This window comes from Phoca vitulina, unplaced genomic scaffold (assembly GCF_004348235.1).
Source record: "Phoca vitulina isolate PV1807 unplaced genomic scaffold, GSC_HSeal_1.0 scaffold69, whole genome shotgun sequence".
In the NCBI taxonomy this organism is placed as follows: domain Eukaryota; kingdom Metazoa; phylum Chordata; class Mammalia; order Carnivora; family Phocidae; genus Phoca; species Phoca vitulina.
In genome coordinates this window covers 7,770,014-7,794,925 of record NW_022589772.1, presented here as the reverse complement: position 1 = coordinate 7,794,925, position 24,912 = coordinate 7,770,014, and the positions used below count along the sequence as shown (strand labels likewise).

General features: G+C 33.9%; 1 protein-coding gene across 2 annotated transcripts in view; it reads left to right on the top strand.

The window, feature by feature from the left end:
• The window catches only part of RADX (RPA1 related single stranded DNA binding protein, X-linked), an 81,531-nt gene that overhangs the window by 30,986 nt on the left and 25,633 nt on the right, over window positions 1–24,912 (top strand). For both annotated transcript variants that reach the window (XM_032392831.1, XM_032392830.1), the window contains exon 11: window positions 1,580–1,653. In XM_032392831.1, coding sequence (XP_032248722.1) covers window positions 1,580–1,653 — 74 coding nt within the window. The remainder of the gene's footprint in view (window positions 1–1,579; window positions 1,654–24,912) is intronic.

Below are 24,912 nucleotides of genomic sequence, written 5' to 3'. Positions count from 1 at the left end.
ACATTTAAGTCCTACAAATGGATGATTACATATTCCAGTAAAAATCTCCTAAGCTACTTTTTAAAAGTTCTGTACAATGTAATGGTGCTGTTAGGGTTTTGAAAACTATTTCTTCTAATTTGTTTCAGATGGAAAAAGTCACTTCCTAATCATATGTATTAAAAAGTAGATACATGCTGTTTAAGGATCTCAAAATACATGTAATTTAACTATTTTTTAGTTAGATTTCTTTCACAGGTGATGTTTTCAGCTTTCTAATTTCTAGAAATACCATGTTTTCAATGATTGAAAGAAGTTCAAATTACAACTATAAAATATGTTTTTATTTGCTGGGGTTTAAAGGTAAATAAATGGTTGCATGCCTCCTTCATAAAAGCTACTTCTTTTTAGTTCATTAATAACTCATTAGCAAAATAACGAATACTACCATTATAAGAAAAAATCCATTGATAAAATAAGTTGAGCAATATTATGTGGCATTCAACAATATGACATTCTGTTTTACTTTATGCTTTTAGTTTTGGAAATACAGTAGAAAAAACTCATCACAGAAATATGCTAATAGCCCACAAGATGGAAATCTTTCCTTATAAAAGTAGGCTTCTCCTCAGTTTCAAAATAAGATACTTCCCTTTTCCTCCATTTATTTCAGTTCAATAAATAGTTATTGAGTAGATAGTATATAGAGATATAAAAATAAAGTCTATACTTTTGTAGACTTTATAACAGAGCTTATAGCAGAATCTGTTGGAAGAGATAGACTCATAAACCTGTAATTTGGACACAGAGTGATGAATGCTATGATAGAAGTTTATTCATGGTGCTATGAGAGCAACAGCATGTACAAGGAGTAGTGAGCTTTGACTAGAGATCAAGGATGGCTTCTTTTAGGAATTAATGCTTGAGTTAAATTTCAAAGGAGGAATATGAGTTTGAAGCAGCATGAGACTTATAGAAAACTTTGAAAAGAGGCTGGAGGCTGGACAGTTAGGCCAGACAGTTTCCCAGATATATATATATATATATATATATATATATATATCTCCATCCATCCATCTTTAGTTGCTATTTAATAAAGTTAAATACTTCCTTTTGTGGAATACGCCTTATTGAAAGAACATTTAAATCTGCAATAGTATTTGGGGTGCCTGGGTGGCTTAATCGGTTAAGCATCGGATTCTTGGTTTTGCCTCAAGTCATGATCTCAGGGTTGTGAGATCAAGCCCTCTTTCGGGCTCTGTGCTGAGCGGGGAGTCTGCTTGGGATTCTTTCCCTCTTTCTCTCCCTCCCCTTTTGCCCCTCCCCCTACTCGCTTGCTCTCTCTCTTCCTCTCAAATAAATAAATAAATACAATCTTTAAAAAATCTATTGCAGTATTTGAACTAAGTTATATATGCATATTTGTTCCTAACTTGTATATATTTTCCTTAAATTTTTAGTGCATTACTTTAAGAAACTAAACCTATATATTTTGCAAACTGATTGAATTAGAATAAATTCTGAATGGAACCAATTAGGTTTTTTTTTCATTCAAGTGTCTTTTTGTAATTATTTGTTATCTTTTTTCCATCTTTTGTAGGGTTCCCGTACCTCAGCCAGAAACTTCTGCACAGACAAAAGGAAATAAACCAGACATGCCAAGCATTTTCCAACGTATGTTGCTTTGATGATGATTATTATTTATGAAATCTTTATGGAACATTATTATATACAGATTACTATTTGATTTTATTCTGCATTTTTGTGTCATGCCTCTCTCTAGCATAATATAAGTACTTTAAATAGATATATAATGTTACTTTTTTTTGTTTTTTATTTACATTAGTTTAGGTCCTTGTCAAAAGTACTGGTCTCAATTTTAAAACAATTTGGTATCATCACCAAAGTGAAAGTAAATATAAACTAACCTATATTTACGAATTTGTTTATTTGATAATACATCCCTTCAAATATAGGGATTTTTAATTTTTAATTAACAGAAGAATAAAGTAGGAAGTTTAATTTTTATTTGAAAATAAATATAAGTAAAGCTTAAAAGATAGTTTTAGTTCCTTTCTTTGCTAATGGGTTGACTGGTTTGAATATTGGGTTCATTTCTGAAGAAATTTCATAATACTATTTAGTTCCTTAGAGTGGTTTAAATCTGATCTTATAAGGGTCATCTCTCTGGACTAAACTTTTTAACATTTTATGTCTTTCTTGCTTTTTGAGTTATTCTTATCTTGGGGTTGACTTCTTGTCAATCTGGCAGATCAAGAATCCACAAAAGGATCTAAAGTCTGCATCCCCCCCAAAAAAATTAAAACAAAGAAAATAAGGGGGGAAATCATTATAATATAAATATATGACCAAGCTCAGAACAAGAATGAAAAATCCTTAGGTGCCAAAAACAAAAGAATTTAAATTTAGCAGTGAGTAGGACTAAAACTAAAACTGCTCTCAGGCATTTCAGAACTAGATAGAGGCCTAATTGATTGTGGGCTGAGGTGTAATAACCATATGGAAAGGAGGGTCCAGACCACAAACCTCGTACATGTGAAGTAGGACTAATATAGAATTGGAAGGTTATGAAAGACCAGAGAAAGTAGGCCCATCAGCGTGGGGAAGTGTCAAGGAGCTTCCTGTATCCTCTGGGCAATGGTTGGGAAAAAGTCCCACCTGAGAGAAATTGAAATCCCAGACCTGTGCAGCATTGAGGTGTGGTCACCGTTCAATTGACTATAATGGTGAGGACACTGAGCTAAGGAGTTAACAGTAGCATCTGGTCTGAAATCAGTGAAACCCTTAAGGTTTTGACAAAGGTAAGTGTGAAACTGCCTCAAAGGGAGACATCTTACAACCTAGGGTATTTGGGACTCCCATAGAAAATGTCTACAGAAGATGAATTCATGGTTAAAAAATTACAAACATTCCAAGAAAATGAACTTCTTTGAGGCAATGTGATCAGATGTAATGTGGGAAAATTTATAGCCTAGGAACTAGAAATACTAAACCAATCAGAAAGAGGCTTTAAAATAAATACGTGTTTAAAAAGTTAAAGGAATGAACAGAAACTGTAAGTTAAATATATAAATACATATTAAATGTATAATAAATTTAAATTTGATTTAATAATTATATATTAAATTTATATTTAATAAATTATATATTAAACATGACACATTTAACTTAATATAGTTATTAAGTTAAATATATAAATTTAATTTATATATTTAATATATAGCTATTAAAATAATTATATATATTTATAATATTGTATAAATTAATTACATGTATTTATCAAATTAAATATATAAACTTAATGTGTAATTTATTAAATATATTAATTTAATATATTAAATATATGCTTTGAAGAGGAAGCAAATGAAGAGATAATTAGTACATTTGGAAGATAGATACAGAGGAAATCACACCAGAGATAGGTAAAGAGATTGGAAAGGTAAAAAAGAAGTTGGGAAACATGGTGGATAGGGTGAGAAAGTTCAATTTATATCTAAGAAAAGTTCCAGGAGGACAGACTAGAGATAATCAGGAAGAAGCAATATTTGAAGAGGTACATTTTCAAAATTAAGGGTATATATGAATCATTAGATTGAAGGATCACAAAGAATCCTAAGCAGAAAAATTAAATAAATTTATATGCAGACCTATCATAGTGAACCTGCACAGCATCACAGATAGTAAGTAAATGTCTTAAAAACTGCCAGAAAGAAAATGTCTATTTATCTACAAAAGGAATATAATTAGACTGGAAGATTTCTTCTTTTTTTTTAAAGATTTTTTTTTTTTAATTTTGTTTATTTGACATAGAGACAGAGAGAGAGGGAACACAAGCAGGGGGAGTAGGAGAGGGAGAAGCAGGCTTCCGGCTGAGCAGGGAGCCGGATGCGGGGCTCCATCCCAGGACGCTGGGATCATGACCTGAGCTGAAGGCAGACGCTTAACCACCTGAGCCACCCAGGCGCCCCAGACTGGAAGATTTCTTATCAGTGACAATAGATGCCTTAGATAATGGAATAATGTCTTCAAAATGTTGAAAGAAAATATTTTCCAACCTAGAATTCTATGTTGAAATGAACTTTGAGGGTGAAATAAATATATTTTTAGATGTTCAGAGACTATGAGAGTTATTATTCATATTGTCTCAATAAGTGAGTTACTAAAGAATTTTGAAAGAAGTAAAATGAAACCAAAAAGAGGTATCAAACTGCAAGAAGAAATGGTGAGCTTAGAAGTTGGTAAAATATTGGTAAATATAAATAAAAACAGGCAGTAAAAATTAATAACAATGGTAAATAATTTCATGGGATTTGAAATAAAGTAAAACTAAAAGACTATTTAAAATAAGATGGGTGGGAAGATGAGAATTAAAGCATTCTTTTTTTTTTTAAGATTTTATTTATTTATTTGAGAGAGAGAATGAGAGAGAGAGCACATGAGAGGGGGGAGGGTCAGAGGGAGAAGCAGACTCCTCGCCGCGCAGGGACCCCGATGCGGGACTCGATCCAGGGACTCCAGGATCATGACCTGAGCTGAAGGCAGTTGCTTAACCAACTGAGCCACCCAGGCGCCTGAGAATTAAAGCATTCTTAGGTTATTGAATCTTTATGGAGAAAAGTAGTGGTTGATGAACTGTAGGCTTTGTAAATTCAAACATGAAATTTAAAATTTTAAGGGCATGCTAAAAGAATAGGTATAGAGGGTATAACTTTCAAAGCAGCAGCACAGAAAAAAAGGGGGAATTGTGAAAATTTAATCAGGACAGTGGAAGGTGAAAAAGAAGAAAAAAAGAAAGGAAAAGCATGATTAAGAAAAAACACAAAATAACATAACTGAGGGGCACCTGGGTGGCTCAGTTTGTTAAGCATCTGCCTTCAGCTCAGGTCATGATCCCTGAGTCCTGGGATCAGGTACCACATTGGGCTCCCGGCTCAGCAGGGAGCCTGCTTCTCCCTCTGACTCTCTCCCCTCTCATGCTGTTTCTCTCTCTCTCTCAAATAAATAAATAAAATCTTAAAAAAAAATAACTGAAATAGTTCCAAATACATCAGTAATTTCAATAAATGTAAACATGTTAAACTTTCAGGTATCAGTTTTAAAAATTTAATCTAGTTATATGTTGTATATAAGAGACACTTAAGCAAATTTATATAGAAAGGTTGAAAATAAAGGAATGGCAAAAAAATATACCTGACTTATCCTAAGGAAAGGTGGTATAGCAATATTAATATGAGATAAAGTATGAAGCAGAAACTGTAAATAAAGATAAAACAATATAGAATGATAAAAGTGACATTCTACCCAGAAGATAATAACAAACAGGAATGTATACATCTAATAATATAACCTCAAACTGTAAATAACCTGGTAGATTTATTTTTTTAATTTAAAGTTTTTTTTTATTTAAAGATTTTATTTATTTGTTTGTTTATCAGAGAGAGAAAGTGTGTACACAAGCAGGGGGAGCAGTAGGCAGAGGGAGAGGGAGAAGCAGGCTCCCCACTGAGCAGGGATCCCAATGCAGACTTGATCCCAGGACCAAACCGAAGGCAGACGCTTAACCAACTGAGCCACGCAGGCATCCCAACCCAGTAGATTTAAAAGGAGCAATTGACAAATTTATGGTCATAACACATTCCTCTCTTAAAGTAATAGAACAAGGAGACAGAAAGTTATTTAATAGGAAAGCACACATATATTGATGAAAGCCAGTGATAAAAAACAATCTTAAAAGAAGCCAAAGGGAAAAGAAAAAAGACACATTACATACAGAGGAACAAAGACAAGTATAACAACAGATTTCTCTTCAGAAAGTATATTATCCAAAAGACAATGAAAAGACCTGTAAACCTAGAGTTCTATACACAGTGAATATATCTTTTAAAATAGACAAAATAAAGATCAAAACAGAAACTGAGAGAATTCATCACCACCAGACCTGCACCATGAAAAATAATAAAGGAAGTTCTTCAGGCAGAAAAATAATAATACAGATGGAAATTTAGATCTAAATAAAGGAAAGCACCAGAAATAGTAAATGTACAGGTAAAATAAAATATATTTTCTCAATTTTTATCTCTTTTAAATGAAAAATAATAAAAATGTAAATTTTGTAGTTTATATAGACGTAAAATGTATGACAACAAGTGCACAAAGGCAAGAGAGGATATGGAGATATACCATTAGGAAGTTCTTACACTATATGCACAAAATGGCATAAAATCACTTGGATGTAGACTGTAATAAATTAAAGTTGTATATTACAAATCCTATAGCAACCCCTAAAATAAAAATAGCTAATATAAGTCAATGGTAGAGCTAAATGGAATTATTTTTTTAAATATTCAATCCAAGAGAAGGCAGGACAAGAGAAAAAGGGACATAAAGAACAAATGAGTCAAATAGAAAAAATAGCAAAATAACAAATTGCAGCCCTGTCATACTGTTAATTACGTTAAAGTAAATAGTATGAACACCCCAGTAAAAAAGCAGAGATTATCATATTGGATAAAAAAGTAAGACCCAGCTATATACCATCTCAAAAGACCCACTCTAGGGGCACCTGGGTGGCTCAGTCGGTTAAGCGTCTACCTTTGGCTCAGTTCATTATCCTGGGGTCCTGGGATGGAGCCCCACATTGGGCTCCCTGCTCAATGGGAGGCCTGCTTCTCCCTCTCTCTCTCAAATAATAAAATCTTTAAAAAAATAAAAGAGATCCACTTTAAACTTAAAGATACAATATAAAAAGATGGAAAATATATAGCATGTAAAAGAAAGCTGGAACGGCTATACTTACATCATCAAAGTAGATTTCAGAGCAGGGAATTAAGAAGAATATTACATTATTTAAATTTGTCCAAGAAAACATGCCAATCCTAAATGTGTAGGCACCTCACAATAAAGCTTCAAAGCGCATGAAAACTACTAAATTGAGAGGAGAAACAGACAAATTCATAATTATGTTTGAGGACTTCATAATCAAACATAATTATGAGGACTTCAGCATCCTTTTCTCAGCAATTGATAGGAAAACTAGACAGTAAATCAGTAAGAATATAGAATACATTAACACTATCAACCAACTTGAGCTAATTGATATCTACAAAATACTCTACCTAACAATGGCTTAATACATATTCTTTCCAAGTACACATAGAACATTTACCAAGATAAACCATATTGTCATAAAACAAGTCTCAATAAGTTTAAAAGAATCTAATGGAGAAAAGTAAATTCAAATAGATGGAAGGAAATTCTGTATGTCATCAATTCCAAGATACCCATTTTTGCATATTTTAACATCTCTGAAATTGGGATGCACATTCCAAAATGAATTATACATCATGATTTCTTGGCAAAGTATTTTTTTTTCTTAATGGCACATGAAATAATGGTGTTTTACAATTTGCAGTATTTTATTTATTTTATTTTATTTTATTTTATTTTATTTTATTTTATTTTTAAAGATTTTTATTTTTAATAAATCTCCACACCCAATTGTGGGGCTTGAACTCACAACCCCAAGATCAAGTCGCATACTCACCCGACTGAGCCAGCCCGGCACCCCTACAGCATTTTAGATTCAATAAAATAAAAGAATAAAATTAAAAACAAATCAGTAAAATATAAAACAAAAAAGAGAATAGCAGAACCTAAAGTTGGTTCTTTTAAAAGATTTACACAATAGAGAAACCTCTAGCAATACTGACCAAGAATAAAAAAGAAAGCTACAAATAAACAGTTGTAGAAAAGAAAGAGTATTAAACTTATAATAACCATTTTTAAAACTACAAGAGAGTATTATAATTTAATTTGTACACATTTCTAAAATTATCCAAAGCCAAACTATTTATTGTTCATAGATACATATATAGGAATTTACTCTGGAATGGAAAAATACATAGCTAATTAATGATATTAGTTGTCTCTAGGGAAGGAAGGAAGAGAATACAGGAAGAGTAAAAAAAGGAGATTTAAACCTGATCTTCAATGTTCTATTTATTTCATTATTTTATTCATATTTTATATGAAACCAAATCAATGCAAATAATTTATGAGGCAATGGGAAAATATGAACAAAATACTTGATAATATTTTTGAACAAAATATTTGATAATATTTTGGTAATATTTGATAATATTTAAAAATTATTATTATTAATAATATAAGTGTTATATCATGTTTATTTTCTTGTTTTAAAAAGTCCTTATCTTTTAAAGATACACATTGAATTATTTATAGGTGAAATGATATCTCAAAGATTGGCTTTAAAATAGAGAAGTAGCATTGGGAGTAGTATAGTATATACATGAAAGAATGTTGGCCATGTGGTGGTAAGTGTTAAAACTTGATGATAGATACATGGGGGTTCATTGTACTCTCCTAGCTACTTTTAATGTTTTAAAACCTCTACAATAAAAAAAGTTTAAAACATGAAAATGTTTGAAGCAAAGATGGTAAAATATAAGTCTGAGAATGTGTAATTCTAGGTATTGGGTATACTGGTAGTTACTATGGTATTCTATGTATTTTTCCAATTTTTCTGTCTAGAGAAGGTAAAAGGTAAGTTTAAAACACTAATTCCTAAAAGATGAATAGAGTTTTGTCAAATTACCTAAGTGTATATAAGCCTACAACAGTTTTAGCACAGGTACAAAAATAAGACATTTCATGGAAATCTCAAGGAACCACCAACTGTTGAGGTGTTACTAGAGTGAGTATAAAGTGTTAAGGCAGGGAGTAGTCTAATGGCTGAAGAAATGTTAAAGATTGACATTAATGGAGGACCTGGTATGCCATATGAAGAAACTTGGACTTTCTTCTCTAGACATTAAGGGCGAGGTTTTGGAAGACATTAAGCAGTGGTGTGGCATAATTTAATTTACATTTTAATAGCTTACTCTGATGGCTATGTGGGGGACAGGTTTAAGGAAAACAACTCCAGAGTCAAAGACACCAATGAATGATGATAAAGACCAGGAATAGAGCAGTGGTAATAAAGAGAAAAAGAGGAAGAGATGAGAGAAAAATTTGAAAATACAATCAATCATATCTAGGTATTGATTAAAACTGAAAATGAGAAGAGTCAAGGATGCCTCATTTACCTACTCCTTGTCTTTTTTTTTTTTTAAGATTTTATTTATTTATTTGAGAGAGAGAATGAGATAGAGAGAGCGTGAGACGGGGGAGGGTCAGAGGGAGAAGCAGACTCCCCGCTGAGCAGGGAGCCCGATGTGGGACTCGATCCTGGGACTCCAGGATCATGACCTGAGCCGAAGGCAGTCGCTTAACGAACTGAGCCACCCAGGTGCCCTACCTACTCCTTGTCTTAATTTAATGGACTTGGTATTCTAGTTGGGGTGGGTAGTTGTATTAGTTTGCCAGGGCTGCCATAAAAATGCCACAAAATGGCTTAAACAAAAGAATTTTTTTTTTTTTTCACAGTTCTGAAGGCTACAAGTCCAAGATCAAGGTTTCAGCAGGTTTGGCTTCTCCTGAGGCCTCACACCATGGCTTTTAGATGGCCATTTTTTGTGCTGTGTCCTCACCTGTTTGTCTCTCTGTGTTTACACATCCCTGGTGTCACTGTATATCCAAATTTTCTTCTAAGGATACCAGTCAGATTAGATTAGGGCCCACACTAACAGCTTCATTTTAACTTAATCACTTCTTCAAAGTCCCTATTTTCTTTATACAGTCACATTGTAAAGGATTGGGGGTTAAGGATTCAAAATATAAATTTTGGGGTAATACAATTCAGCTCATAGCAGCAATGTCATTAACTAAGAAATTTTTTATTATGAAAAATTTCACATATATACGGAAGTGAACAGAATAGTATAATGAACCCTCATTTTAAAATATAAGTTTTATTTTTCTTTAGGTATGGCAAGTCCATCAGATCAGAAGACAACTGCCATTGAAAAAATAGTCACTATATTCACAGATCCCAAGAGAAGGGGACACACAGTGAATGCCATGGGAAGCACCAGGGTCAGTCAGGAGGCAGAGTGACAGGAAAACAGGGCATGAGCCTTTATTGTGGCTTCTGTGAGAACAAGCACGCAAGGCAGATGAGCAGATTTAGGATTGACTAGTTTCAATAATTTCAGCAGACTCAGGGTTGTAAGGGCTGACCCTAGTTGTCTGGTCCCTGTCCCGCGGTGATTAGGATAGGGGATTAGTGGCTTAGAGTATGAGAGCCCTATAAAGGTGGTTGGGGTGTGGGCTCTGGGTTGGTTGGCTTGCATATGAAAGGTGCAGCTCCAAGGCAAGTTGTTTACTGTCTCTAAGAATTGGCTAGCCCTGGGAGGGGCAGTCTGTCCTGGGTCAGCAAAGCCCCAGATGTCAAAGCATCAGAAACACATGGTTAAGATAAATACTGCATGGTCTCACTTATATACAGAATCTAAAAAAATCAGACTCATACAGGCAGAGGGTAGAATGGTGGTTACCAGGGACAGGGACGTGGGGGAAATGGGGAGATGTCAGCCAAAGAGTACAATGTTGTATCTATGGAGGATGAATAAGTCTAAAGATCTAATGTACAGCATAATAAATGTCATTAATACTATACTGAATACTGGAAATACACTAAGAGTAGATTTCAGGTGCCCATCATGTATGTGAGGTGATGATATATTAATTATATGGTAATCACTCATATTACTGTATATATGTATATCAAATCATTATGTTACAAACCTTAAGTATATATAAATGTTATTTAAATACAAAATAAAATATTAAAAAATGGAAACTGAAAAAAAGAAAATTTATAGACTAGCTGAGACTGGAGAGTAAATATTGTCAAGATATATACCTGACAAAAGACTGGTGTGCAAGACATAATTGAACTGCTAATATGCATAATTAAAAATGTAAAGTAACAATTAAACATGGACAAAAGATTTTAACAGATGATTTACAGAACAGATTTAAGAATAGCCAGAAAGGATATGAAAATGTATTCAACATTATTAGTCATCAGGAAAATTCAAATTAGTACCACAATAAGATATACTACATGCCCACCAGAATGGCTAACATTCAAAATCTGATAATAGAAAATATTTGTGGGGATGTGGAGCAACTGGAAGTCTTATACACCAGCAGTGTGAATGTAAAGTGATACAACCACATTGCACAAAGTTCTGGCTGGCAGTTATAAAGCAAAATGTACACCTATCTTTGGACTCAGAAATTTCATTCCAAGAGAGATAAAAACCCTATATTCACAAAATGCTTATAAAGAATGTTAATAGTAGATTTACTTATAATAGCCCAAACTGGAAATAGCCCAGTTGTTCATCAATGGGAGAATACTTTGGTATAGTCATGCAGTGGAATACTATTCATCAATAAAAAGGAACCAACTACTGACACATGTAACAGAGTAGATGAAACTATAAAATATTATGAAGAGTTAAAGAAGCATTACACAAAAGAGTACATACTATGTGAATTCACTTATATTAAGATCCAGAGCAAGAAAAACTAATCTGTGGTAGAAAGATCACAACAGTAGTTGCCTTAGTAGAGAGGTTGAAGTGATGTATGGGGATTGACTGGGAAGGGGCACAAAGAAAATTTTGGGTGATGGCAATGCTCTGTATCTTGAGAGGGATTTTGGTTACCTGAGTATATATATTTGTCAAATGCACATAATTAAGATTTGTGCATTTCATTGTAAATTTTATATGAAAAGATTTTAAACAAATATTAAATTGGTTAATGATATGTATGCTGAACCACTTATCAGAAAGGAAACAGAAGTCTATAATTTATTTGAAAAGAATACAAATAAGGTGGATTAATGGATGGATAGAGATGGACATAGCCTGTGCTTTAAAATGGGAGAAACTAAATAATGGATATATAGTGTTCTTGTAAAATTCTTTTTATTTTGTTGTATATTTGAAATTTTTCACAATAAATTGATGGAGAAAATATAGTATGAAGGAAATTCTTATATGAAAAAAAAGCATGGATAATACACCCATGTTATCCATCACCCAGTTCCCAATAGTTATCAACACTTCATCAGTCTTGTTTCATCTATACTTACACCCACTCATCCCATATTATTTGGACACATATCACTTCATCTGTACAAATTTCAGTATATATCTCTAAAAGATAAGGACTATTTTAATATGACCACAATATCATTATCATACCTAAAAAAATTGGCAGAATTTCTTAATATCATCAAATATCCACCTACCATTCCAATTTCCAGTTGGCTCATAAATGTCATCAAAAACTTTTTTTCATTATTTGAATTAGGATCCAAATAAGGTCCTCCTATTGCAAGTGTCAGATAAATCTCTTACAGATTCTTTTTTTTATTTTGTTTTTTACATTTTAGTTCACATACAGTGCAATATTGCTTTCAGGAGTAGAATTCAGTGATTCATCACTTACATACAACACCCATTGCTCATCACAGCAAATGCCCTCTTTAATACCCATCACCCATCTAGCCCATCTCCTACCCAACTCCCTCCATCAACCCTCAGTTTGTTCTCTATCATTAAGAGTCTCTTATAGTTTGTTTCCCTCTCTCCTTTTTCTTCCCCCTCCCATATGTTCATCTGTTTTGTTTCTTAAATTCCACATATGATTGAGATCATATGGTATTTGTCTTTCTCTGACTGACTTATTTCACTTAGCATAATACACTCTAGCTCCATCCATGTTGTTGCAAATGGCAATATTTCATTCATTTTGATGGCTGAGTAATATTCCATTGTATATATGTACCACATCTTCTACAATATTTGTTCTTAGTGTCTACTTATTTCACTTAGCATGTTTTCAAGGTTCATGCATGTTGTGGTGTATATCAGAACTTCATTCCTTTTTATGGCTGAATAATATTCACACATACATATATATGCCAATATAAATATAAATGTAAATGTATACATGCCACACTTTATTAATCCATTTATCTGTTGATGGACACTTGAGTTGTTTCCACTTATTAACTATTGTGAATAGTGCTGCTATGAACATTGGTGAACAGGTATTTGTTTGGGTCCCTGTTTCCAGTTCTTTTGAGTATATACCTAGAAGTAGAATTGCTGGGTCATATGATAATTCCTTATTAAATTTTCGGGAGCTGCCAGACTATTTTTCATAGCAGCTGCAGCATTTTACATTCCCATCAGGAATGTATGAGGGTTCTAATTTCTCTAAATCCTTGCCATAACTTCTTTTCTTTTTTCTCTTTTTTAAAAATTATAGCCATTCTGGTTAGTGAGAAGTGATATATCATTGTGATTTTGATTTGTATTTCACTAATGACTAATAATGTTGAGCATCTTTTCAAGGGCTTTTTAGGCATTTGTATGTCTTCATTGAAGAGATGCACATTGGCTTCCTTTGCTAGTTTAATTGAGTTGTTTGCCTTTTGTTGTTGGATTTGGGGTTTTTTTTATTCTGCATATTAAATCCCTATCAGATATGTGATTTGCAAATGTTTTCTTCCAATTTATAGGTTTCATTTTCACTTCCCTGATAATGTCCTGTGATGCACAAATGGGTTTTTTTGTACGTATCAATGTTTACTTATAACAATTAAACAATAAAATAGTGACAGAATAAAAATTCCTAGACTTCAGTAATAAGAAGAGGCATTTAAATCCATTCTCTACACTGGCACCAAAGTAATCTTTTCAAAACACTAAAAGCCAGTTCATATTTCTTGCTTAAAACATTTCACGAGCTTCCTACCATTTGTAAAATAAAGTCCAACTCATCAGCAAGTTAAAATTCATCCTTCTTGGTTTGCTCTTACTTATTTTAATGAAGTATAATTTATCAATTTTTCTCTTTCTTTACATACTTTATTAAATAGTTCTTTCAATCTCATGATTTTAGTGTCATATCTAATATTCCATTGTCAAATCCAAGATCATGAAGATTTACTCCTATTTACTTCTATGTGTTTTATGGTTTTAGCTAGTATATTTAGGTTGTTGGTCCTAAATATAAGAATTTAACCTAAATACATTGTTTTGAGTTAATTTTCTATCTGGTGTGAAACAGGGGTCCAGCTTTATTCTTTTGTCTGTGGAAATTCAGTTGTCACAGTCCCATTTGTTGACAAGACTATTCTTTTCCCATTGAATTGGCTTGGTACCCTTGTTGAAAATCAGATGGCCATAGATGTTATGTGTTTCTTCTTGGAATCTCACTTCTATTCTGTTGGTCTATATGTCTGTCCCTATGCCAGCCAGGATCACATTATTTTGATTACTGTAGCTTTGTATTAAGTTTTGAAATTGGGATGTGTGAGCCCTTCAACTTTGTTATTTTTATTCAAGATTGTTTTAGCATTCAGGACTCCTTGTAATTCCATATGAATTTAAGGATCAGTTTTTACCATTTCTGCAAAATAGGCTTTTGAAATTTTGATAGGGTTTTCACTGAATATGTAGATCACTTCAGATAGTATTGATATCTTAGTAATATTAAAGTTTCCAGTCCGTGGACATGTGATGTCTTTCTTTTCATTTATGTAGTCTTTATTTTATTTCAGCAATGTTTTGTAGTTTTTAGTACATAAGTGTTTTACCTTATTGCTCAAATTTATTCCTAGATATTTTATTCTTTTAGTTGCTATTATACTTGAAATTGCTTTCTTAATTTCCTATTCAGATTATTTATTGTTGGTTCATAGAAACTCACCTGACTTGTATGTGTTGATCTTGTAATCTGCAAATATGATGATTTGGTTTATTAGCTCTAGTTGCTTTTCCTGCAGATTCTTGCAGATTTTGTATACATGGGATTATGTCATATGCATACAGAGGTCATTTTATTTCTTCCTTTTTAATATGGATTCATTTTATTTCTTTTTCTTATCTAATTTATTTGAATAGAAATTCCAGTACAATGATGAATAGCAGTGGTGAAAGTGGACATCTGTGACTTGTTTCTGTACTTAGGAGGAAAGCTTTCAGTACTTTATCATTGAGTATTATGTTAGCTGGGCAGTTTTTATAAAAACCTATTTTATATTGAGGAAATTCCCATCTACTGCTAGTTTTCTGAGTTTTTTAATAATGAACAGGTATTGGATTTTGTCAGATGCCTTTTTTAAAAGTTTTTATTTAAATTCCAGTAAGTTAACATACAGTGTAATATTAGCTTCAGTTGTACAAGACAGTGATTCAGCACTTCCATACAACACCTGGTGCTCATCACAACACAAGCACTCCTTAATCCCTTATTTCACCCATTCCCACTCCCCACCTCCCCTCTAATAGTCATCACTTTGTTTGCTATAATTAAGAGTCTCATGGCTTGCCTCTCACTCTCTTTTTTTCCCTTTTGCTCATTTGTTTTGTTTCTTAAATTCCACATATGAGTGAAATCATATTGTATTTATATTTCTGTGACGAATTTTGCTTAGGATAATACTCTCTAGCTCCATCCATGTCACTGCAAATGGCAAGATTTCATTCTTTTTTATGGCTGAGTAATACTCCATTGTGTGTGTGTGTGTGTGTGTGTGTGTGTGTGTGCCATATCTTCCTTATGCATTCATCAGTCGAAGGACACTTAGGCTGCTGCCATAATTTGGATATTGTAGATAATGCTGCTATAAACATCAGGGTACATATATCCCTTTCAATTAATATTTTTGTATTCTTTGGGTAAATACCTAGTAGTTCAATTGCTGGGTTGTGGGGTAGTTCTATTTTTCACTCTTTGAGGAACCTCCATAGTGTTTTCCACAGTGGCTATACCAGTTTGCATTCCCACCAACAGCATAACAGTGTTCCCCTTTCTCCACATCCTCACCAACCTCTGTTGTTTCTTCTGTAATTGATTTTAGCCATTCCTACAAGTATGAGGTGATATCTCATTGTACTTTTAATATCTAATTCCCTGACAATGAGTGATGCTGAGCATCTTTTCATGTCTGTTGGTCATCTCTATGTCTTCTTTGGAAAAATGTCTATTCATGTCTTTTGCCTGTTTTTTAATTGGATTATTCATTTTCTGGGTGTTGAGTTGTATAAGTTCTTTATATATTTTGGATACTAACCCTTTATCAGACATGTCATTTGCAAATATTTTCTCCCATTCCATGGTTGCCTTTTAGTTTTGTTGGTTGTTTCCTTCACAGTGCGGAAGCTTTTTACTTTGAAATAGTCCCAATAGTTCATTTTTGTTTCTGTTTCCCTTGCCTCCAGCAATGTGTCTAGTAAGAAGTTGCCACAGCTAGGGTCAAAGAGGTTGCTGCCTGTGTTCTCCTCTAGGATTTTTATGGTTTCAGATCTCACATTTAGATCTTTAATCCATTTTGAGTTTATTTTTGTGTATGGTGTAAGAAAGTAGTCCAGTTTCATTCTTTTGCATGTTCCTGTCCAGTTTCCCCAACATCATTTGTTGAAGAGACTCTTTTTCCCATTGGATATTCTTTCCTGCTTTGTCCAAGATTAATTGACCATATAGTTGTGGGTTCATGTCTGGGTTTTCTATTCTGTTCCATTGATCTATGTGTCTATTTTTGTGCTCATACCATACTATTTTGATCACTGCAGCTCTATAATATAACTTAAGGTTTGTAATTGTGATGCCTCCAGCTTTGCTTTTCTTTTTCAAGGTTGCTTTGGCTATTCGAGGTCTTTTGTCGTTCCATACAAATTTTGGGATTGTTTGTTCTAGCTCTTTGAAAAATGCTGTTGGTATTTTGATTGGGAGTGCATTAAATCTCTCAATTGCTTTGGGTAGTATAGACATTTTAACAATATTAGTTCTTCCAATCCATGAGCATGGAATATCTTCCCATTTTTTGTGTCATCTTCAACTTCTTTCATAGCATATAGTTTTTCATAATATTCTCTTATAATTGTTTGTATTTCTGTGGTGTTGATTTCATTTTTCCTCTCTTCTTTGTGATTTTATTTGGGTCCTTTCTCTTTTCTTTTGGATAAGTCTGGCTAGAGGTTTATTAATTTTATTAATTTTTCCAATAAACCAACTCCTGGTTTCATTGATCTGTTCTATTGGGGTTTTTTATTTTCTATATCATTTATTTCTGCTCTGATCTTTATGATGTCCTTCCTTCTCTGGCTTTAGGCTTAATTTGTTGTTCTTTTTCTAGCTCCTTTAGGTGTAAGTTTCGGTTGCTTATTTGAGATTTTTCTTGCTTCATGAAGTAGGCCTGAATTGCTATATGGTTCCCTCTTAGGACAGCTTTTGCTGCATCCCAAAGGTTTTGGACCATTGTGTTTTTATTTTCATTTGTTTCCCTGTATTTTTTAATTTCTTTTGTGATTTCCTGGTTGACCCATTCATTGTTTAGTAGCATGTTATTTAACCCCCATGTATTTGTGGTCTTTCCAAATTGTTTCTTGTGGTTGACTTCTATTTTCATAACATTGTGGTCAGAAAAGGTTCATGGTATTATTTCAATCTTTTTGTATTTTTTGAGGCCTGATTTGTGACCTAATATGTGATCTATTATGGAGAATGTCCTGTGTGCACTTGAACAGAATTATATTCTGCTGTTTTGGTATGGAATGTTCTGAATATATCTGTTAAGTCCAGTGTGTCATTCAAAGCCACTGTTTCCTTGTTGATTTTCTGTTTTGATGATCTGTCCATTGATGTAAGTAGGGTATTAAAGTCCCCTACTGTTATCATATTATTATCAAGTAGTTCCTTTATTATTGTTTTATATATTTGGGTGCTCCCATGAGAGACTATGGATGTAGTGTTCCATGATCCATTGTTTGCGTATAACACCCAGTGCTCCATTCAGTACGTGCCCTCTTTAATACCCATCACCAGGCTAACCCATCCCCCCACCCCCTCCCCTCTAGAACCCTCAGTTTGTTTCTCAAAGTCCATAGTCTCTCATAGTTCGTCTCCCCCTCCGATTTCCCCCCCTTCATTTTTCCCTTCCTGCTATCTTCTTTTTTTTTTTTTTTAACATATAATGTATTATTTGTTTCAGAGGTACAGGACCCTGTATCTTTTGATTAGAGCATTTAGTTCATTTGTATTCAGAGTGATTATTGACAGATATGTATTTAGTGCCATTTTATTACTTGTTTTGTCGTTGTTCCTGGAGATTTTCTGTGTTCCTTTCTTGTCTTTGTCACTTTTGGTCTTTCCCTTCCACTCAGAGTCCCCTTTAATATTCTTGAAGGGCTTGTTTAGTACTCACAAACCCCTTTAGTTTTTGTTTGTCTGCGAAACTCTTTATTTCTCCTCTTCTGAATGGTAGCATTGCTGAATAGGGTAGTCTTGGCTGCAGATTTTTCCCATTCAGTACTTTGAATATATTATTCCACTCCCTTCTGGTTTGCCAAGTTTCTATTGAGAAATCTCCAGCTAGCCTTATGGGTTTTCCCTTTTAAGTTAAGGACTTCTTTTGTCTTGCTGCTTTTAAGATTTTTTCTGTATCACTATATTTTGCCAACTTAATTGCAATATGTCTTGGTGTTGGCCTGTTTTTGTTGATTTTGATGGGTGTTTTGTGCCTCCTGGATCTGGATGTCTTTTTTCTTCCCCAGATTAAGGAAGTTTTCAGCTATTACTTCTTGAAATAAATTTTCTTCCCCCCTTTCTCTCTTTTCTTCTTCTGGGACTCCTGTAATACAAATGTTACTACGTTTGATGGAGACACTGAGTTCCCTAAGTCTATTCTCTTGTTGCAGGATTCTTCTTTCTCTCTCTTTTTCAGCTTCATTATTTTCCATTATTTCATCTTCTAGGTCACTAATTCATTCCTCTGCTTCTTCCAGCCTAATGCTAATCGCATCATGCCTGTTTTCAATCTCATGTATTTCATTCTTCATCTCAGATTGATTCTTTTTTAACTGTTTTTTCTCTGTGGTAAGGGTATCACTGATGTCTTCTCTTCTCAAGCCCAGTGGGTACCGTATGATTGTTGCATTACATTTTCCATCAGGCATGTTACTTATATCTGTTTCACTTTGATCTCTGGCCATGGCCTAATCTTGTTCCATCATTTGGAGTAGATTCCTCCATCCTGGCATTTTGTCTAAGTTTCTGCCTTCTGTGCATTAGAAAAGCCAGTCATGTCTCCTGCTCCTTCTTTGGTGTGGCCTCTTCTCTCACTTTTTTGTCAGTCTTCAGGTCTATTTATGGGGTATTTAAGGTACTTAGGATGATATCATGGTTATCTAGTTGTGTTCATGGGACAAGATGTGCCTAGGGTCCTCCCTACTCCACTGCCATCTTCTTTCTCCTTTCTGGAATGTTTGCCCTGCCAGAACTTATCAGAAACCTTCCTGGTTTATTAATTATTAACTTCTAGTTAATAACTTTCTAGTTTCTGATAATTTAAGCCATCCCAGGGCACAGTGTCTGTTCAGCTAGGGAATGTGCTCCTCCCACATGTGCTTTCCAACTCAGGCTCTCAGATGCCTTTTTTGGCATCAAATAAGATGATTATGTGGTATTTCCTTCATTCTATTGATGTGATGTATTCTATTTATTGATCTTTTTTGTTGAACTACCCTTCCATTTCTTGGCTAGATTGTACTTGGTCATGGTGTATAATCTTTTTAAGAAGTTATTGGAATTGGTTTGCTAGGATTTTGTTGAGTATTTATACATCTATTATTATAAAGAGATGTTAGTCTGTCATTTCCTTTTCTAGTGGTTTTTTTATCTGACCTTGGTATCAGGGTAATACTGCCCTCATAAAATGAGTTAGGAAATATTCTCTCATCTTCTATTTTTTGGATGATTTTTTAGATGGATTGGTATTAATTCTTTAAATGTTTAATAGAATTCACCATTGAGGGCACCTGGGTGGCTCAGTTGGTTAAATGACTGCCTTCGGCTCAGGTCATGATCCTGGAGTTCCTGGATTGAGTCCCGCATCGGGCTCCCTGCTCGGCAGGGAGTCTGCTTCTCCCTCTGACCCTAACCCCTCTCATGTGCTCTCTCTCATTCTCTCTCTCTCAAATAAATAAATAAAATCTTAAAAAAAAAAAAGAATTCACCATTGAAGCCATCTGATGTTGGCCTTCTCTTGTTTGGGAGATTTTTGAATACTCATTCAATCTCTTGTTATAGATCTGTGGAGATTTTCTATTTCTTCTTGAATGAGTTTAGGCAATTTATTTCTAGGAATTTCTCTATTCATCTAGGTTATCTAATTTGTTGGCATATGACTGTTCATAGTATTCTGTTATAAAACTTGCTATTTCTGTAATGAATCCCATTTTCATTTCTGATGTTAATTATTTGTGTTTTCTCTCTTTTTTAGGGAGTCAGTCTAGGTAAAGATGAACAATTCTGTTGATCTTTCAAATGATGAACCTTTGGTTTCTTTTTTTTTTTTTTTTAATTTTTTTTTTTTTTTTAAGATTGTATTTATTTGTGAGAGAGAGAATGAGAGACAGAGAGCATGAGAGGGAGGGGCAGACTCCCTACTGAGCAGGGAGCCCGATGTGGGACTCGATCCCGGGACTCCAGGATCATGACCTGAGCCGAAGGCAGTCGCTTAACCAACTGAGCCACCCAGGCGCCCGAACCTTTGGTTTCATAGATTCTCTTATTTTTCTATTCTCCATTTCATTTATGTCTGCTTTAAGCATCATTATTTCCTTCTCTTAACTTTGAGTTTAGTTTTCTATGTTTCTCATTCCTCAAAGTATAATGTTAGGTAGTTGAATTGAGATCTTTTTTAATTCTACTATTTCAGCTATAAATTTCCCTCTGATAGCTATTTTTACTGCATTCCATAAGCTTTATGTTGTATTTTTGTTTTCACTCATGTCCAGGTATTTTTAATTTCTTTTGTGATTTCTTCTTGACCTATTAGTTGCTTAAGAGTGTATTATTTAAAGAAATCCATGGGGCACCTGGGTGGCTCAGTTGGTTAAACATCTGCCTTCAGCTCAGGTCATGATCCCAGGGTCCTGGGATCCAGCCCTGCATCGGGCTTCCTGCTCCGCAGGAAGCCTGCTTCTCCCTCTCCCACTCCCCCTGCTTGTGTTCCCTCTCTCGCTGTGTCTCTCTCTGTCAAATAAAGAAATACAATCTTTTTTAAAAAATAAAGAAATCCACATTTGATGCAGGTTTTCTCTGCAGCTACTGCCCATTTTCAAGTCAGGGGTTAGGGCCTTAATGGTGTGCAACCCAGACTGTACACACACACACACACACACACACACACAAGTGTATTGTTTAATTTCTGCATATTTGTGAATTATTCAGTTTTCCTTCAATTATTAACTTCTAGTTTCATTCCATTGTGGTCATAGAAGATACTTTGTGTTGGCAAGGATATGGAGAAAAGGAACTCTTGTGTGCTGTTGGTGGGAATGTAAATTGTACATTGATATGGCCATTTGAAAAACAGTATGCAGGTCCTTTAGTAAACTGAACACAGATCAACCTACCATATGCTCCAGAAATCCTAATTCTGGTATATATCCAAAGGGAATAAAAATAGTATCACAGATATATCTGCACTCCCATGTTCATTGCAGCATTATCACAGCAGCCTATAATGGTAACAACTTTCTTGTCCATCAACTGATGAATGGATAAAAAAATGTGATCTGTCTGTCTATCTATATATAATGGAATAGCATTCAGCCATAAAGTAGAAGGAAATTTTGCCATTCTGACAATGCGAATAAACTTGGAGGACATTGTGCTAAGTGAAATAACCCACACATAGAAATACAAAGATTGTATGATCTTACTTATATGTGGAATCTAAACAAGTAGAACTCAGAAAAACTGAGAGATCAGAGGTTGCCAGGAGCTGAGGGTTGTGTGAAATGGGGAGAAGTTGGTCATTAGATACAAACTTTAAGTTATAAGATGAATAAGTTCTAGGGAATCTAATGTACAGCATAACAGCTATAATTAATAATACTATATTTAATACTTTAAATTCGCTAAGAGTAGACTTTAGGTGTTATGACAAAAAAGGTAACTGTGAGGAAGTGAAAATTAGCTTCATTGTGGTAATCATTTCACAGTGTATACATATATCAAACTATCACATTGAACACTGTAAATATATACAAGTTTTGTCAATTATGCCTCAATAAACCTAAAAATAATGAAAACAAACAAACAAGATATTTTGTATAACTTCAAACCTTATAAATTTATTGAGGCTTGTTTTTTGGCCTGATACATGGTTTATCCTGGAGATGTTTCATGTGGTTTTTGATAAGAATGTGTATTCCATTGTTGTTGGGTAAAGTGTTCCATATATGTTCTAGTTGTTTTATAGTGTTATTTGCACCTGTCTTTCCTTACTCACCTTCTCTGTAGGTATTCATCCATTATTCAAAGTGCTGTATCTAAGTCACCCACTATTATTGTAGAATTGTCTATTTATCCCTTCAGTTCTGTAAAAGTTCTTTTCCACATACTTCAGGGCTGTGTTTTTAGGTGCATATTAATTTATAGTTGTTATATCTTTTTGATAACTTGACTCTTATCAGCATATAATGTTCTCCCTTGTCTCTTGTAACAGTTTTTTTTTTTTTTTACTTTAATTTTACTTTGATATTAGTATGGCCACCTCAGCTCCCTTTTGGTTACTATTTGCATAAAATCGCTTTTCCTATTCTTTTACTTTCAATTTATTTGTGTCTTTGAAGTTAAATTGAGTCTCTTATAGACAGCATCTATTTGCCTGTTTTTTCCCACTTGCCAGTCTCTGCATTTGTAAAATTTAATCCACTTATATTTAATGTAATTGCTGATACAAAAGGACATGTTTCTGCCATTTATTGTTTTCAGTTTCTCTTATACCTTTTTTGCCCCTCATTTCCTCTATTACTGCCGCCTTTTGTGTTCAGTAGATTTTTTATAGTGACTTGGTTTGATTTCCTTCACATTTCATTTTATATATATTTTTAGATATTTTATTTATGGTTGCCATGGGGGTTAAGTTTTACATCCTAAATTTATAACAATGTAGTTTGAATTGATATCAACTTAAGTTCAATAGCATATAAAAATAGTGTTCCTATACAGCTCTCACATCCCCCCATTTATGTTCCTGTTGTCACAGATTACATCTGTATACATTGTATGCTCTATAACATGATTTATAATCATATTGTATTTTGTTTTATAGATGTTTGTTTTTATGTAAAAAATAAAAAGTAGAGTTACAAACTAAAAATACAATTATACTGGCTTTTATACTTGCCCGTGTAGTTACTTTTAGTAGAGATCTTTATTTCTAAATAAAGCTTTAAGTTACTGCCTAGTGTCCTTTCATGTCAACCTGAAGGACTCCTGTTAGAATTTCTTGTAGGGTAGGTCTAGTGGTAACAAACTCCTCCAGCTTTTGTTAATCTTCTGATGTCTTACTTTCTCCCTCATTTTTGAAGGACAGTTTTGCTGGATATAAAACCCTTGGTTTGGGGGCGCCTGGGTGGCTCAGTTGGTTAAGCGACTGCCTTCGGCTCAGGTCATGATCCTGGAGTCCCAGGATCGAGTCCCGCATCGGGCTCCCTGCTCAGCAGGGAGTCTGCTTCTCCCTCTGACCCTCCCCCCTCTTGTGCTCTCTCTCTTTCATTCTCTCTCTCAAATAAAACCCTTGGTTTACACATATTTGTTTTCTTTTAGCAATTTAGATATATCATCCACTGCCTTTGTTTTCTCTGGATATAGAATCTTTGGTTGATGTGGTCTTTTTCCAGTACTTTAAATGTGACATCCTACTGCCTTTTAGCTTTGTGGTTTCTGATGAGAAATCTACTATTAATCTTAATGAGGCTCCCTTACTCATGAAGAGTAACTTTTCTCTTGCTGCTTTCCTGGTGCCCCTTTTTTTGTTTTTCATCAGTTTGATTAGAACCTTCCTTGTGTGGATCTCTTTTAGTTTATCCTACTTGGAGTTTATGGAGCTTTATGGATGGGTACATTCATAACTTTCATCAGATTTGGGGATTTTTTGGCCATTATGTTTGTTCCTTTCTCTCTCCTCTCCTTCTGAGACTTCTATAATGTGAATATTGGTCTGATTGATGGTGTCTCACCAGTCCCTTAGATTCTGTTTACTTTTCTTCATTCTTTTTTTTTTCTTTCTGCTCCTCAAACTAGATAATGTCAATGAACTACCTTCAAATTTACTGATTCTGTCTTCTGCCTGCTCAAATCTGCTTTTGACTCCTCTAGTGAATTTTTCATTTCAATTATTTAGCTTTTCAGCTCTAGAATTTCTGTTTGGTTCCTTTCTATAATTTCTTTGTCTTTATTGATATTCTCTCTTTTATCATACATTATTTTCCTGGTTTCTTTTAGATCTTTGTTCATGTTTTCTTCTAGCCCTTTGAACATATTTAAGACAGTTGTTTTAAAGTGTTTGTATCAAATGTCCAAAGTTCAGACTTCTTCAGAGACTGTTTCTATCAATTTATTTTGTTCATTTGAAAGGGCCATACTTTCCTGTTTATTTGTATAATTTTGATTTCTTTGCAAAACCTAGAAATAAAAATATTATAATATGGTAACTGTGGAAATTCTTCTCAGGATTTGTCAGGGTTTATTAATTTTTAAAAGTTGTAGTAGTCCATTTGTCTCGTGACATTTCCCAGAATTTTTTCTGGCTATTTCTTGTTGCATGTGATCATTGAAATTTCTTTTACTTAGCAGGTATTAAGCTATTTTTTTTGACAGGTATTTCTTTGAATAACATGAACTAAAAACTGTGATACTAGCCTTTCAGTCTTTGCAGATTGGCTCTATATTCAGGCTCTCTTTCAGTACTTAGCTAGACTTACACCTAGCCTAGGAATCAGCCCAGGGTGAAAGGTTAAGGTCTCAGGTCCTTTCTGCATATGCATCTTTCCCTGAGTGTGCACTTGGCTTTCTAAATTTCCCAAGATATAGGAATGCTTTTGAATGCACCAATGTCCCAACAAAACA